The sequence below is a fragment of the Equus przewalskii genome, chromosome 5 (assembly GCF_037783145.1).
Source record: "Equus przewalskii isolate Varuska chromosome 5, EquPr2, whole genome shotgun sequence".
Lineage (NCBI taxonomy): Eukaryota > Metazoa > Chordata > Mammalia > Perissodactyla > Equidae > Equus > Equus przewalskii.
In genome coordinates, this window is record NC_091835.1 from 55,592,360 (window position 1) to 55,610,380 (window position 18,021).

The following is an 18,021-nucleotide window of genomic DNA, read 5'->3' on the forward strand; positions in this document are numbered from 1 at the left end:
ACCACTCATCAAGCCATGCTGAGGTAGCATCCCACATGCCAAAACTAGAAGGACCCACAACTAAAATATACAGCTATGTACTCTGGGGCTTTGGGGAGAAAAAGGAAAAGTAAAATCTAAAAAAACCCCAAAAAATAGATGAGAGATAAAAGGTGTTGGCAAAGATGTGGAGAAAGGGAAGAACCCTTTGCACTGTTGTTGGTGGGAATATAAATTGGTATGCCACTATGGAAAATAATATGGAGCTTCCTCAAAAAATTAAAAATAGGATGACCGTATGATCCAACAATTCCACTTCTAGGTATATAGCCAAAGGTAATCAAAACAGGATATAGAAGAGGTATCTGCACCTCCATATTTATTGCAGCTTTTACTCACAAGAGCCAAGATATGGAAACAATCTATTTTTCCATCAAAGTATGAATGGATAAAGAACTGGTGGTATATATACAAAATGGAATATTATTCAGCCATGAGAAAGAAGGAAATCTTGCCATTTGTGACAACATAGATGGTTCTTGAGGTTATTATGCTAAGTACAAAGCCAGACTGAGAAAGACAAATACTGTATATCACTTATTCGTGGAATATAAATAAGCTAAACTCACAGAAACAGAGAGCAGAATGATGGTTACCAGGGTTGGGCGATGGGGAAAATGAAGAGATGTTGCTCAAAGGGCACAAACTTCCAGTTATGAGATTAACAGGTTCTGGGGATCTAATGTATAGCATGGTGACTATAGTTAACAATACTGTACTATATACTTGAAAGTTGCTTAGAGAGTAGATCTTAAATGTTCTCAGCACAAGAAAGAAATAGTAATTATGTGAGGTGATGGAGGTGTTTACTAATCCCCACTGTGGAAAGCATTTCACAATATATAAGTGTATCAAATCATCACATTGTTTATCTTAAACTTACACAATGTCATATGTCAATTATATCTCAAAACTGAAAAAACCCAAACCTTACAACATAGGATTTGCAATTTTTTTAAGGTAGCCTTTCTGATTTTTAATCAGGCCTTTTTTTTTTTTTTGCACAAATGTATTTAGGACCAAACTAAACCCTAAATTTAATTGTCTTCCTAAAAAATAAACTGAGCTGATGACATATTTGATACTGCTGTTTATTTTAAATGAGGAATTTCTCAGAAGAAATCCTCAATTTGGAGTAAGGAGATAGATTTCCTAGCCTGTAATATAGAACAATTAACACTTTCTCTGGGCTGAATTTCTTTCCACATAAAATAAGATTATATTTAAGACCCTCTTAGAGTTTGAAAATGGTCTGATGTATCAAATCAGGTTTTCCGAGTTTTTTAAAATCAATCATTCATTCAGCAACAACATAGCCAATAAAGAATTTTCCAGGCAATTACAAACATTCCACAACAGTGAAAGAGCTTGTCTAATTTATCTTTTATTGCCTGTGTTTACCACAGAGCCTAGCATATGGTAAATATTCAATAAACAAATTGTACCTATTAATTACTTTGAAAATTATTCAGTGCCTACCATGAGCTAGGAACTCTGAGAAAGAGTATAGATGGTGATAATCTCTATAAAGGAAATATTCAGAGTGAAAAGTAGAGAATAAAGGTAGGTGTGAGTGTACTTACATGCACATGTATGTGTGTGTAGTTTCAATAACATTTGAGCTGATGGATGAAGGATGAGAAGGAGCTAGATTTTCAAAAACCTGGAGGAATAGTATTTTATGCAGAATTGACATGTGGGCAAAGGCCCCAAGTTAGGCAAGGATATGATGAAGTGAGAGGTCAGGAGGCACTCAGTGTGGCTGAAATATAGTAAGCAAGAGGAGAGAAGTATGAAGTAGATTGGGAAATATATCACTGTGAAGATAGAGTTCACATTGTAGGTCAAAGAACTTGAAATTTAAAAAAAATCTAAAGTCTAAAATTTGTTGTGAGCAAAGAATCACAGGATTCTACATTGCATATCTGAAACTCCCACATCTCTGCAGTCCAACATTCTGATTTTCACCTTCTCGGATGAGAAATTACATTAGCAGGTCCATTACCTCTGAGCATTCACAGGAAGGGAAAACTCAATTACCTGATAGAAATATGAGAGTCCATTTTATCTAAGCAAGTTTCATAAGTCACCTTTTAGTAATTCAGTGTTCTTTGTAGAATAAAGCTAGCCACATTTATTACTCAGAATCTCAACTCTTATTTTGCTTCCCTTGTACTGACTATAAATTTGGTCATGCTGCAGCCAAAGGGACAGCTGGATGCAGCTGAAATAAGAATAGGTGACAACCAAGATCACGATATTTGGGTCACCTCTGACACGGACCTCATCCCCCCTGTAGTTCTTCTTTGCTCTCTTGATACAAATTAAGGTCTTCCCTTAATGTTAGATGCTGTCAAATATGACAGAGACAGAGGTATTTGTGAGTTTCTTGATTCAAAGCGAGAAGAAAAACCATCCCTCAAAAGGGGAAGAATGAACACATCAGTTCAGAGTACTTTTCTACTGGTGTTTATAATAGAACATTTATGTCCTCTAGCAGACAATGTGAGTGCCATTCCCACCTTCCTCAGATCTTGAGGTCCACATCCTGCCTCTGCACCTAAGGGCTTTCCTCCCTCTACCCCACCTGCCCAGGAGTTGGGCCAGAAGTGTGGGAAGTGCCCCGCCTGCAGCCCTGAAGCTATGACTCTGGAGAAATGGTGTATCAATATTCCAGCTCCCTCATCCCTCAGATGGGACAAATATGCTGCGTGTATTTTGCATCACTGCAGGATTAAGGGCAGTCCCTCCCTGTGGTAGCTGCCTTAACAGCACACTCTAGATTGGCTGCCTTCCCATCCCTATCACACATCTTCACTGTGCTGCCAGTGACACCTGCACTTGCTTCACAGACCACTGCACTTGCATCCTTGTCTCAGGGTCTGCTTCTGGGGAATGCAAATCAAGATATGTAAAATAAAACAAATTTGAGCAGTGCCTGACGCCATGAAAGGGTTAAACTACAATAAATTTATATTCAGGGGACCTCTTTATTAAGAGGGGACCTCTTTCCTTCTCTCTTCATATTTTCACATGGAAAGACTTCTACCCAGATTAATGCCCAGTCTTCTCCACGTAGAGATGACATCCATTGGTTCATGTTCCTTAACTGAGTTGGGGGAAAAACTATCAAAAAGCTGCAAAGACTAGAAATTCATTCTTTCTTCCCTCTCTACTCTAGACCAGTACGAAATGATAAATCTGGAGAAGTTTGTCTGTTCTCAGACCCAAACTTTCCTCTACGTGGGCTGCCTCAAATCCAGACTACATTAAAGGTGGGCTGCAGACTGTTAGAAACCCTTTTTGGTACTGCATTGTGCCTCTGTAGGAACACTGAAATTAAACTATTGCTTTGTGATTTATTTTTCACTGCATATGAAAACAATTTTTTTTCAAAATTTTTCATCTTCTTCTTTGTGATAATTTTATTTTAAAAATTATTCCTGTGGAGGAAAATTAAGTGTGAGTACACAGGAGATAAACAGTTTAAAACAACAAAACTCAAGTCATAAGTAGGCTACACTAATTTAGAATCCTTACTTGCTCATTCCCCTTTACCCAAAGCCTTAAATCTATCTGAACACATCTTCCCACCTGCAGGCCAATTTACTGGTGTTGCCATCTCCTACCTCCTCATGGGCTCCTCTATGCACCCAAGTTGCCCTGGCTGTATGGATGCTTCTGCCCCCTCTCCACCATCTCAGCAAGTTTGGATTAAGTAACTCACTGTTTCTGTTGTCCTACTGGCCTTCACGTAGGGGTAGGGTGGTGTGATGCTGAGAGGCACAGGCTACGGAGGTTGTCTGGCTTTGAGAGTGGTTTCCTCCTGTCTAAAGAGAATCTCCAGTAGATGACAACTTTCTCATCTTCCTCTGCAAAATCAGAATCCTCTCACCTGACAGAAATCTTTCCCTCCAGACGCTGCAAAGCCAGCACAGATCATCTTCTCTGTGATCCCTCCTGGGTGAGCAGAATAGTAAGTGCGTTCGCAGACCTGTCTCTCTAACACGGGCACTTGAATCTGCTGTAAGCGACTGGCTAGGCCTCCACCAAATTAAGAAACAGATTCAGAAAGAGAGCTTGATAACAAAGCAGGGACCAAGTGATGTTAAGGGAATGTATTTAAGTTCAGACTTGCTTTGCACCAATATAATTGCAATCCTTCGGTTTTGTCTAAGCTGATGTAGAATACTGAACCAAAAATTACAAGTGTCTTATGTAGGATATCTTCATTTCCAGATGTGGCATCTTTGTAAAGGAAGTCCATCGGCAGGAGAACAGGACCAGAAACACTTCTTTCCTAGCTTATTTCTGATTTAAATGTTAGTGTTTCAAATATTGCTACATAAGAATTCAGAAAGAGAAACTCAGCAAGATATGAATTGGTATTATACATGACATATTATTAGAAATATATATGGTTATACATTTAAACACATAAATATTTTATGTAAATATATAAGTATGTAATAACAATATGTTTATATGATTTCCTAATATAAACCAAAATCATATTCCTCTGTCCTCTATTATCACTGAGGCCTAAATCTCAACACTGATTTAAGATGACACTAATGATGAACATTGAAGAATTTCTCCTCCTACCTGACCCTCAGGCAGGCCTATGTTAACATGTATTTTGCATGACTTATTCTATCACTTTAGACTTATGACTAATTAAAAAAGATAAATTTAGTATTTTATAGCCCTGTATCTTTTTGAAAAAATTAATAAAAATTACTTTACACTTATATAGTACCTTAATATTTATAAAGTCCTTTACTCCAGTCTAATAAGACTTACAACAACACTGTGAGGTGGGCTCTCACACTGATCTCAGGCATGAAAAGTCAGAGCTCTGAAAATGTGATCTCCCAGCACCTATGGGACAGAACCAGGACTCAAGCCTGGGTCGGACTTTAAATCTTGTCCTCTTTTTAATGTATTAATCTAATACATAAATAATTTAATGTATTTAAAATCCTCTTGGGGCCGCCCTGGTGGCACAGTGGTTGAGTTCACACGTTCCGCTTTGGCGGCCCGGGCTTCGCCAGTTCGAATCCCAGGTGCGGACATAGCACTGCTTGGCAAGCCATGCTGTGGTAGGCGTCCCATATATAAAGTAGAGGAGGATGGGCATGGATGTTAGCTCAGGGCCAGTCTTCCTCAGCAAAAAGAGGAAGATTGGCAGCAGATGTTAGCTCAGAGCTAATCTTCCTCAAAATAAATAAATAAAATAAAATAAAATCCCCTTTTCAGGGACTATCCCCATCAGTGTCGCTTCCTATGTCTCAAAATCAAGAACTCCTCTTCTCTCCGAGATTGAAAGGATGAGTTCACCTTTTGTAAGACTGCAACCACCTCTCAGTTGTCTGGTGGTCATGGAGTTGGTGAAGGTTGAAGGTGTTAGAGAACAAGGGCCTTGAAGCCAATCCGTCAATAAATGTTTACTGAGTATTTATTCTAAGTAGACTTCTACCCTCAGGGAGAGAGTGGTAAATTAGGTGGAGATCTGCCTCCCAGAGGCCCCCACTCTAATGGGTGAGATGTAGGACATTATTATATAAAATAACGTCAAGTACGTGTACGTGCAATGAGATGATAAAACTGGGTAGTGCAGAAAGTGATGGAAGGACAGTCCGGCTGCAGCAAAGTGGTCTGAGAAGATTTGATCTGAGAATGGAATGAGGAGGGGGCAGCTGTGAGAGGACTAGAATAAGAACATTCCACGTGGAAGGAAATAAAGTACAGAGCCTGAGAAAGCAGAACAAGTTTGGTGTTCAAGAGGAAGAACAAAGACCATGATGCCTGAAGGTTAGCCAACAAGAGGACAACAGGAGGAAATGAGGTTGGAGAGTTATGTGGAGGCCAAATCGCATACAGCTTTCAAAGTCAGGCTAGGAGTCCAGACTTTATTGGGAATGTAACAAAAAGCCACTCAAGGATTATCAGAGAAGCCACGCTGATTTTAAATCCTAGCTTTGATATTTATTAGCCATGGGATCTTAGCAAAATACTTAAATTAGGGGGCCATAATCTCCTCATTCACAAAATAGGGGGATAAAATCTCCTCATATGGTGGTTGTGAAGATTTTAGGAATATGCAATTTGGCTGCAGGTAGCACAGTAAACCAGGAACATAAACACTGAACACAGTCAAAGATAAATTCCCCTCTCCCTCAAGCTCAGAGATTCTAAATAAATGAGACATAAACAGAAGGAAAATATAAAAGAAAATTATTTACACAGTGAAAAAGAGCAAAAAACAAACATCAGCCCATTCAGATCTTTCAATGCTTTGCCATGGCTTTAAGAACTCTATCCTCTAGCCCAGGGCTCAGCAAAGCCCAGCCAGTGGGCCAATTCCATGCCAGCCCCACCGTCCCATCTTTGGACCTATTTAGTACAATCCATGAACTAATAATGGCTTGTACATTTTTAAATGGTTGAAAAGAAAATCCAAAGAAGAATAATATTTCATGGCACAAGAATATTTTATAAAATTTCAGTTTCATGAATGAAGTTCTTTTGGAACACAGCCACATTCATTCTGTTATATAATGTCTATGGCTGCTTTGCACTACAACGGCAGAGTTGAATAGTTGTGAGATAGACTATATGGCCTACAAGGCCTAAGAAACATTATCTGGCCCTTTATAGATCTAGCCTACCTATAATTAAGTCACCCTGATGGAAAAATATTAAATAGCCCCTTCTGTAATTTGATGAGCTATTACAGCTAAATAAAACATGGTTTCTATCTCTCAGAAGGAAGAAGGGCTAAAGCAGATAATGCTTGATATCATTTCCATGACATATTCTCCAAAATATCAACCAGCAGTATTGTTTGCACAAAAGTAAAGTGTTTACCTTCACTAATGCATCCCCATCCAGTCACAGCACAGATCTCAGAGGAAAGCAGAGGCTCCACGCTGTGTGGGAGACATACTGGTCCCACCATGGAGTTGAATTCCAGGGGAGAGCTCAGTTGTATAAGGGAGATGTCAGAGTCATAGGTCAGTCTATCAAAGTCTTCATGGACCATGATGTCCTTTACACGTCTCACCTGTATCATTGCCAAGCAATCGAATTACAAGATAAAGCCAATGAGTCAAACTACTTCCTTGCATAATCGTCCAAAATAATCTTAAATCTCTACATTTCCACACCTCAGCCATGAAGATGACTGAGGTTTTATTTTAAATTTTAAATTTTAAAGGGCAATCTATGTTTATTATTTGCAGGAGGCCAAGGACCGCTTTCTGAAGAGTGGAAGTCCTGGAGAAAACAGATTATGTGTACTTGGGTACATGGACCTGAATTTGTATTTCCTGAGCAAACTCACCTAATTCTCACATTAAAATGTGATCTCAAATGGTATCTTTAAATATTGGTATTATATGATAAAGTGTAAGGGGGCACCAGGAGATTAATACATTATTATATATTTTAGCTAAAGGTATTCCCTGGGATGCGACAACACTCAGAGTACAGGCAGATGATCTTTAAAAACATTTCTCACTTGCTCAGTTGATTCTTTCAGGGTTCTGTCATGGTCCCCAGCAACAACGGTCCAGAAAAGTGGATTATTTTTTCTGGAGAAAGAACAAGCAAAAGTTGACATGAAAACACATTTTTGGGGGCTGGCCCCATGGTCTAGTGGTTAAGTTCAGTGTGCTTTGCTTTGGCAGCCCGGGTTCAGTTCCCAGGTGTGGATCTATACCACTCATCAGCAGCCATGCTGTGGTGGTGACCTACATACAAAATAGAGGAAGACTGGCACAGATGTTAGCTCAAGGCTAATCTTCCTCAAGCAAAAATAAGAGTGGCAACAGATGTTAGCTCAGGGAGAATGTTCCTCAGCAAAAAAACCAAACATATTTTTCACCATTTGGTCTAACCCTGTCTGGCTCTAACAAAATGCACTGTTCAGTTCAGCCAGGTGCCACCCTGGTGCCTTTGTGTAATCTCCTACCTGGGAAGGCACATCACACCACCTGATCTACCTAGGGAGAAGTTCTTAATTGTGTATCTTGCCCCCTTCTTTTGGTAAAATGTCTTTGGAGCCCTTATCAAATATCACCAAAGGCTGTTTTTAAGTTGAGAAGGAAAAAAAGAATAATTAGAGCTTATTTTAATTTCACAGTGATATAAGAACATGTGAAAACAAATTACTTTCATAATGAGGTAGCTTCTGGTCTATGCTTTACTGTTCAAAATAGCCAAACATTATATTACAGGAATATATCTCAAACTGTCATCTTTTATCAATCACCAGGATTGGTGAAACTGAGGTTAAAAAAAATTTATCAGTTCAAAGATAGGTAAAATTCACCTATAGTGTTAGAAATAAGGGCACTGATTCCTTTGAGGGGAATGATGGTTGGAAGAGGCCTGAGGGCAGCTGCTGAGTGTCAGCAATATTTTTTTCTTGATCTAGGTGGTTACATGACTGTTCATTTTGTGAAAATTCCTCTAACTGTATACTTAAGATTTGCACACTTTTGACGTACTTCAAAAAGACGTTTAAAAACTTGAATCAATATCCATTAATTTGCCATCAAGATCTCCAGCTGAAAAAATATCCAAGGAAAGAGGCCCTCAATTGCCACAAATATACTGCCACTTTAGCTTGGAGATTAATTTTTCATTTTTCAAAACTGTTTCTTCAAGAAAAGTAAAGTTATTGAAATGATTTTTCAACACACTTTATTCAAAGGAGAAGTTCCGTAATTACACATAGGCATCTTCTCTCTAATCATAACCATGCTCATTTCAATTCCTTGCATGATGAGTCTGGCTTATTCATGGGTTTCAGTATGCCTTTATTAGGGGAGCTAACTCAAGCAAAGTGATTGGCAAGTACCTTACAGATGGAATGATTCATAATGGTAGCCATTATCATTGTTATTATCTGCCATCAACTCTAATGGAAGGATTAAACTTTATTCTCAAAGTCACCCTCTAAATTATTACTAGGTAGTAAAGAAACATTTCTTAAAGCCCCTCGACTTCTTTCTATAGGGGATAGTGCCCATAACACAATCAAATAATAAAAATCATGGTACACTTGATAATGTAGATCACGATTTCTAGTGAAGTTTTATATGCACCGTCCTCCAATATCCTTTATTTTAATTTGGTAGAGAACACTGTGAAAAAAATCACATGATAAAGCACCATCCACTGTGAGGCAACGAAGCCTGAGATTTTTCCAATAGTGGGATTGTTACTGGTGCCCTGGGTTCTTGTCATCACCCAGGATAGAAATCAAGAGAGATAACGAGCAGGAGTGAGGAGTTAGAAAGTTTACCAGCTTGTGCACAAGGGAGCCAGTTGTGAAAAGTAGAAGAAGGGAGAGAGAGAGGCAAGTGGCTCCCTGAACAACCACACTATCAGGCTGTGGCAGAGGATGCATCTTCCATCATGGCATGTAGAGGTGGAGTTGTGTTTGTGCCTGCACTGTCTGGCAGCATGTCACTACTTGTGTCACATGTATCATTAGCATGCTAGCTCTCCACCCCTGGGTGTGATTTTTACTATGGTAATAAGGCAAAAGATCCTTTCAGCCAACTCCTGGGTGCCAGGGCACATGCATAAGCCGAGGAAAGTCCCAAGGCTGCAGAATGTGGATCTTGGTGGTCGCTATCTGATCAGACAATTAAAGCATTCTTAATATTGATTACTTCCAGAGAGGAGGAACAGATCAGTGAAATAGAGTAGTTTAGATTTTACTTGATAACTTTCTTTAAATGCCTTTTTCCACAATCATTACTATTAGGGAAAAATTTTTAAAGAAATCAAGAAGAGTCACTGATGAAATTATATACAAATTCTTCTTGTGGTTAACTTCAAGGGCTCATAAACATTTACAGCTGTGTTTAATTCATCTCAATTGACTCATCAAGTTGAATATTCCACCTTGTGAAGAAAAGTTTTGGTATGGTCTATATTTCACTGCAAGGTATCATGGCCCATCACATAAATTCAAGAATAGACTATACTATTTGACAAGGGAGTCTGCCAAAGCTTCTTCTGCAACTCTGGCATCAATATTAATATTTTTATTTTCCAATACATTAATTTTCACTAATTAGTCAGCTACTATTGAGGCTTATTTTCCATGGTACTTAAAAATGCACATTGATAGAATTCTTATAAAATGGACTTCTCCAAGAGAGGGTGGCTAGAATGAACAATGTCATACTGGATTGAGTTGGAAATATCCACACGAACTCATGTGTAGCTTAAAATACATACAAATAGATAAATATGCTTATATAAATGGGTTAGTATGCACACCTATATTTTCTAGCTGTCAGCTAAGACAGCCTAGAAGCAAGAACACCCTAGTAGCAACTAGTATACCCAGCACCCAGACCTTGATTTTTCATACCATTTTCCAATAAAATGAACCAGGGCTCACTGGAGAAGTGGCTGATTCTAAGACTGAGGAGGGAATGTATAAGACGAACCTGGAGCATCTTGCAATGTCACAAAAGGATGGGAGCATGTCAAAAAGACAAGAAGCCAGGGGCTGACCCAGTGGCACAGCGGTTAAGTTTGCACATTCTGCTTCGGCAGCTCAGGGTTTGCTGATTCAGATCCCGGGTGCGGACCTACACGCTGCTTGTCAAGCCATGCTGTGGCAGGCATCCCACATATAAAGTAGAGGAAGATGGGCATGGATAGTAGCTCAGGGCCAGTTTTCCTTAGCAAAAAGAGGAGGATTGGTAGCAGATGTTAGCTTAGAGCTAATCTTCTTCAAAAAAAATTAAACAAAAAAAAGACAAGAAGCCACACTGAAAGTGCTCACAATGGTCAAAGCTGGAACAAGTTGAGCAAGAGAATAAATACTTAGTATGTAGAAAATAAATATCCCTGAGTCCATACCGATACAAAGAAGTGATTTAATAAAAGGAGAAGAGACAAGCCTCCCATACAGAAGAATTTCAAATAATTTATGTAAATAATCCTTGCTTAAGGAGGTGGAACTTAACGCCCAACCCCTTGAGTGTGGGCTACCCTTAGTGACTTGCTTCCAAAGAGTAAGTATGGAAAGGGGGAAAATGCGACTTTACAGTGGAGATACCTGGCAAACTCTACCTCCGCCAGCGATCAAGGTTAACATCATCAGTGGTAGGTCATGTTGATAGCATGTACCCTTGATATGATGTGATAAGAATGGCACGTAACCTCTGTGGTCTTCCTCCCCCAAATCCATAATCCTAGTAAAACCATGAGGGAAAAAATCAGACGAACTCAAATGGAGGGACATTCTACAAAATAGCAGATGAATACTCCTAAAAACTGTCAAGGTCATCAAAAACAAGGAGAGTCTATGAAACTTACAGCCAAGAGGAGCCCAAGGAGACAAGACAACTAAACATAATGTGGTATCCTGAACGGCAGAGGGAACAGCAACTACAACGACCTTGAAACAGAAACAAGCAGAGTGTGTTTGAGGAATGGGACTGGCCCACCGTGAACAAGTAGGGGAGTGGTCAAGACGGGATCAGAGAGACAGGGAATGGCTCTTGACCTTGGCTGTGTTGGAATCATCTGGGGAGTACTTAAAAATATGGTGTCCAGAATCTACATACAAATGATTGACTTAGTGTGGACTGAAAATAAACTAAAGTTACACACACCCACATGGCTTAATCTATATAACATGTTATGAGAATAAAAGCAAGTCAGAGAAGAATACAAACTACAAATCTTTTACATTAATATCAAAACCAAGAACAACCAAACTGTTTTTAAGGATTCATAGATGATAAAGCAAAAAAAAAAAAAAAAAGAGCAAGGAAATTATGAATATAAAATTTAACATAGTGTTTACCCTGTGGAGGGGCACTAAGGAGTCTTGAAAGGTAGGCTTAAAGATCCCTCCTACACTAGGTAAGGGGGACAAAAGTGTACATTTACTAACTATTCTTTAGACTACATATATATTATGTACATCCTTTCATATCATGGCATAGCTCACAATTTTAAAACATTGAAAAAGTTAACCAAAATTTTAGTTCACTAGTAGTCCAGGGCTCTACATTATTGTGACCATATTTTAAAAGCAACAAAACTAAACCTCCCCAGGGGAAGGTGTACTGCGTGGTGAAGCATCTGGAATTACTGACAAACAACAGAATGATGAGCATTTAGCTTATAGATTAAATTCAAGTGCAAGGGGTCTTCAAATATAGAAAGGACTGTTATGTGAAAGAAGAAATAAACATAGTTCTTGTTTTCTGGAACTACAGTAAATTTATACCAATAAGTTTAGTCTTGGTCTCAACATAACAATCAGAGATGCCCACAAAAGGGATGAGCAATTTCAAGATCTGATTAGGTTTTTCCTCATTAACATTATTTAGAGGCTAGATGGTTAGGCAAAAGAAACACTGAAAGGAAGATTCTTGCTTTAGAATTAGTCTGGATGGTTTTAGTAGTTAGACAATGTATTTATGTCCTAGGTATGGTCTATAAATACATCAGTAAACTAACATCACTTTCACTCACAGTTGCACACAGTGGGCTGCAGTCAGAATCCAAACTGGGTTGATGATGGCACCTCCACACTGGTGAGTGCCCAGAAACCTCAAACCCACCTGCCACGGCCAACAGTGGGGGCAGGCTTCTTCCCCTCCTGCAATTCTTCTGGAAAGCCACTGGGGACTGAACGGAGGGATACCACAGACACCTAGGGCAAAGAAGATGAAACGAATGACCCATCCAACTGAAATAATTAAGAACACATTCCTCCTCCAATGCCTTGCCATAGCCAACAGTGGTACTTCGCAAACACCAGATGAGCTTTATCAAGATGTGGATTACTAAGACCCACCTCCGAGGAACCTGATTTGAAAAGTTTGCCTAGATGACTCTGCTAATCAATCAGGTTTTTAGGTACTGGCCTACAGAATGATATTTATTCATTCATTTAACAAATATTTATTTAGTGCTTGGTACTGCCAGGCACTGTTCTAGGCATTGGTGATATATCAAGTGAATAGAACAAACAAAAATCCTGACCCTCATGGAACTTATATTCCAGTAGGAAAATTTTGTCTGTTAGCAAGGCATACAAGTTCTTCATTATAAGTCTTCATTTTCTCTGTCTTTCTCACTGTATGAAACCATTTATGAATCCTCAATCGTACCAAATTCACAGCATCTTAATGCTCTTCTCTTGTCTGGAATACTGCAGGGACTCAGCCCAAGTGTATCTTCTCCATGAAGCCTTCTCTGACTTCCCTGTAAGAGGCAGACATTTTCTCCTGTTACAGCTCCCTGTACAACTTTCTACTACAGCCCATCAACTGGACCTTTTTCAATACATGCAGACAGAGCGACAAAAGATCATAATTATTTAAACAGATACTTTAAATTATACGGAAGTTAAAAGTTCCCAGTTGAAAAACAAAACAAAAACCTTTGCCTCTTTGCACCTAATGCATAATCATAATAAATACAGAGTCTAGGAAGATATTATAAATATTAAGTTTGCACAGGGGTAGATGGGGACAAAGGATTGCTCTCTGTGCCCCTTTCTTCTTATCATAAAGCTTATTTCTTCTTCCCTCTATTTAGGAGTCTATTTGCAAAGCCAAAGAAGATCCTGGAGATTTCATGGACCTGAATATAACACTCATTCTTCTTCACTGTGGAGTCAATGTAAGATAAGGCCTTTGAAAGGATATATCTAATTAAAGAAGAAAGGAGATTGCACAGATATTACTCACATGGCCATCAGCTCACCATATGGAATAGGTTTTGCAGGAGAAACAGGATTGGTTTTGGCAGGTGATGTCGATCCAATTTTGTTTAAAGAGTCTGTAGGGGAAAAATTTCTTTAATTGAAAATATTTAGAGTAGTCTACACTGGCTGATCCTGCTTGCTTACCCTGGTCAATCACCAAACCACTCTAACGTAGATCTCACTAATACTACCCATCAAATGCTAAATGCCAGGTCCCACAGATGTGATTTGTCATTTCTCTCTTAACATCCCTGTTGCATCTGACCCTTTTAAGCCTCTCTTCCCTCCGTGGCTCTGTGAAGTTACTCTCTTGATTTTCTTGATATATCTATGGCCATCTCTTCTCAACCTCAGTCTTTTTTTCAGGATCCTATTCTTCAGCCTGAAAGATATTCCACAAGGCACGGTTCATAACCCTACTTTTATTCATTTACATATATATGACTTCCAAATTTTTCTCTTCAGTCTAAATCTCTTTCCTGAATTCTAGATCTAGGACTGCTAGATATCTGTTTCTGGAACTCCCACAAGCTCATAAAAATCCACACGTCTCAAATGGAACCAATTGATTTTATGTGTCTACACGGTCTTACATTTCTTTGTATCATTTAGTGACTCCACCATCCATCTAGTGACCTAAGCTAGAATTTTGAAAATCATGCTGGAATTTTTCTCCTTCATATACTCCTCATCACAGCATATATAATCAAGGAATATATCTAGAATAAATTCTTATAAAGACTTCCTCTCTACCCTCCTTGCATGGAAGTTCACCCCTAATCTCCATCTTCCACATTACTACCAAGGTTTGAATTCTGGCTCCAGAATTCTTTGCCAGTTATGCATCTTTGGGAAAGTTAGGTAACCTCTCTAAGCCTCTGTTCCCTCATCGGTGAAAAGGGCAACAGTGTACAAACCTCTTAGGTCTGTAATGAGGACTAAAGGTGATAATACATGTGAAATGCTTAGTCTATACCTGGTACAGAGCAAGGAATCAGTAAATGTTAGCTAGCTATCCTATCAATCTGGTACTTAAAATTTGATGTCCTACATCCATCATGATCCAATTCTTTGCCTTCTTTATTATTCCCTCCAAAACTTGAACAATGTTGAATTATTTGTAGTTTTCTGTACATCATCCATTCTCTTTCACATTAGAGTCTTTGCATACGATATTCCTTTTGTCTAAGTAAAGGCTACTTTATCTTCTAGAATGCCTAGAAACCCATTAATCCTTCAAAACCCTCAAACATCCCAAAACAGAGCCAGTCAATCTCATTTCTGAATTACAGCCTCTAATCTAAATTACCTACTTTTCATAGAAGGTGCTTGGAATCTGTTTCGATCATCTAGTGGATGTAGTTTCTTGGCATCACCTTCAGTGCTAGTTAAAGAACATATTCCTGGGCCTCATGCCAGATCTATAGAATCTAAATCTTTGGGAGTACGCCCAGGAATCTGCATTTCTATTTTGCCACCTACACAATTCAAGCACCCTAAATTTAGGTAAACATGCTAAATTATCTTCCCTATAACCATTTTCGTAAGCAAAAATCACTACTGCACAAGTGTTCATACTCACCTGAGGGCAGACAGGTGAATCTAGCCTTGAAGCCTCGGAAGTTATTTTCACCATCACTTTTAAAATGAATGACCATCATGTCACCAGGACTGAATACTGGAGTAGGGCTCAAGGTTCCACAAAGTTTAGCTGTAAAAGTTTTAGGGAAGTTTGAATTATACTAAAAATCAGAAAACACAGGTAAAACATCATCTAATTAATTCTTTTCAGCCACTTTGGTTCTCTTCAGCTTTGGTTAGTAGGCATACCCTTCCATTTCATGTAGGAATTAAACACTAGTTTCAAGATAACAATGTACTGTATTTTTATCTCACAGAAAAAAGTCTATAGATACGGCAAGGACATTTGATTTTCAGTAGGCATAGAAACTTCAATTGATTGTTAATTTGCAGACAGTGAGGTGGGTAACAAAATCTCAAACTCAGCATTCCCCCTTCCAAACAACATGGCGGCATTTTAAGTGAAGAGGTAACACCTGAATCTGCTTAACCCCACTTTGTACAGGTCTCATTCTGCTGGATCAACACATTATGCTTCCACTCACCTGTCCTGAATATCCAAATAAACATTCTGGACCTATGTTCCATGCCTCCAACCCACACTAACACTTAACTGAGGGGCAAATAGAAGGTGTTCAGGAAGCGACTACATGGCCAGAAGGGATTTGTATTTTAGGAAGACTAGCCCTGAGCTAACATCCGCCATCAATCCTCCTCCTTTTGCTGTGGAAGACTGGCCCTGAGCTAAGATCTGTGCCCAGCTTCCTGTACTTTATATGTGGGACACCTGCCACAGCATGGCTTGGTAAGTTTGCATAGGTCCATGCCTGGGATCCAAACCGGTGAACCTGGGTTGCCAAAGCGGAGCATGCAAACTTAACTGCTACACCACCAGGCCAGCCCTGGAAGGGATCATTTTTTTATACTCAGCAGATTGGAAGGTCAAAACTGACAGTATATTTGAAGTTTTAGTTCAAAAAATTAACTTTTTAGAATCAAGTAGAAATTACAGCTTTTGGTCACTTGTTTTGATTACTTTTCTTGGACGTAAGAATGAAAATATTAGCAACTGAATGGATTAATACAGGAAAAAAAGGAAGTTTAAAATTTTACTTCAAATAACCGCCAAAAATTTACTCTGTGTTATCATTTTTCTTGTCCCCGGGTCTCCCTTTTTACTTTTCAAGTATTCTGAAACATTCTTCAAATTTTGCATGTTTCTATTAAAAACTTTACCGGTGAATCAGTTGCTGGCTCGTGGGTTTTAAAGCTAAAGTTTTACAGCATTATGAGTTTCCAGTATAAGAAATTCACATCCTACTCTACACCTCATGTTACCCAATGAAGTCAGCCAATGCTGCAACTACTGTCATTCACCACATAATATTTCAGTCATATATGCATATACGCATATACGATGGTGGTCCCATAAGATTAGTACCATATAGCCTAAGTTTGTAGTGGACTATACCATGTAGGTTTGTGTAAGTACACTCTGAAGTTCACAGGACGACAAAATGGCCTAATGATGCCTTTCTCAGAATGTATCCTCATCAATAAGTGACACATGGCTGTACTGTGGTTAGTGTCATTCTTTTCACATTAAGTTTAAAGGACAGAATGTTACCCACCTAACTCTTGCTCCTCTTCAGGATCACCATAAATCACGATGGCATCATAAATACAGTTTTCGTTAAATTCAATAGCAAGGTCCTCAAATGCCAACTGCACAAATTATAAACATAACCAGAAAAACAGTCAAGGAAGAGAAGAGAGAAACTTTAAAAGTTTTTCTCTGCACATTGAAAAGTTCTCAGTCACACTCTCATATTCCGTTGATAGAGGTGTAAACAATTGCAGTCTCTTTAGAGGGCAATTTGGCAATGAAGTCCAGGTTTAAATGCACAAACCCTTTGATCCAGAAAGTCCACTTCTGGGAATTACATACATTCACATGTGTGCAAAAACAGTGACAGAGGAACGTACCAGCATTGCTGGTATGAACAGATTGGAAACGCACTAAAAGTCTGTTAGTAGGGAACGGGTTTAAGAAATTGTGGAACATCACACAATGTAATTTTATGTCATTGTTAAAAAGAAGCTCTGTGGGCTCATCTGGAAAGATCCTTGAGATTTTTAAATAGAAAAAGCACTGCCAAAAATGCTCAAAATATCTCTCAGGGGATATTCCAGAAACTTATCAAGTTTGCCTCCAGGAGGTAGGATGGGCATAGGAAGAGAAAAGGCTTACTTTTCATCGTATTCTCTTTTAAGCTGCTGAAACTTTTTAAACCACAAACGAGGATCCCCTTTTAGAGAGGAAAAAAATGGCAAATAGAAGCTCCCAGTCTTAAGGGCAATTTAACATTCCAGATGAAGCGTGTTCTGCCTTACTAACACAGATAAGTTCTCCATGAGGTGAATAGCTTCCTTATTTGCTTACCTTTATAACGTGATTCCCTGGAGCATGAATGAACCAGTGACACCTTACATTCCTGGGATACAAGTCAGGATAATTGGCAGAATGAATCGTCCCTTCTTCCACCAATACAGCCGCACTCCTGCAACCTGAAACTATGGAAGTGTTGGGGAAATCCAAGGGGAATGGCTAAAGGCATTCCCTCTTCCTCACCCTCATA

General features: G+C 38.9%; 1 protein-coding gene across 1 annotated transcript in view; it reads right to left on the bottom strand.

Annotated features, from left to right (window-relative positions):
• The window catches only part of OVCH1 (ovochymase 1), a 55,369-nt gene that overhangs the window by 16,835 nt on the left and 20,513 nt on the right, over positions 1–18,021 (bottom strand). Inside the window, 10 exon segments of the mRNA XM_070619700.1 lie at positions 3,935–4,083; positions 6,910–7,105; positions 7,562–7,634; positions 12,562–12,742; positions 13,203–13,296; positions 13,678–13,744; positions 13,785–13,875; positions 15,384–15,512; positions 17,014–17,107; positions 17,826–17,956. Of these exon segments, the coding sequence (XP_070475801.1) occupies positions 3,935–4,083; positions 6,910–7,105; positions 7,562–7,634; positions 12,562–12,742; positions 13,203–13,296; positions 13,678–13,744; positions 13,785–13,875; positions 15,384–15,512; positions 17,014–17,107; positions 17,826–17,956 (1,205 nt within the window).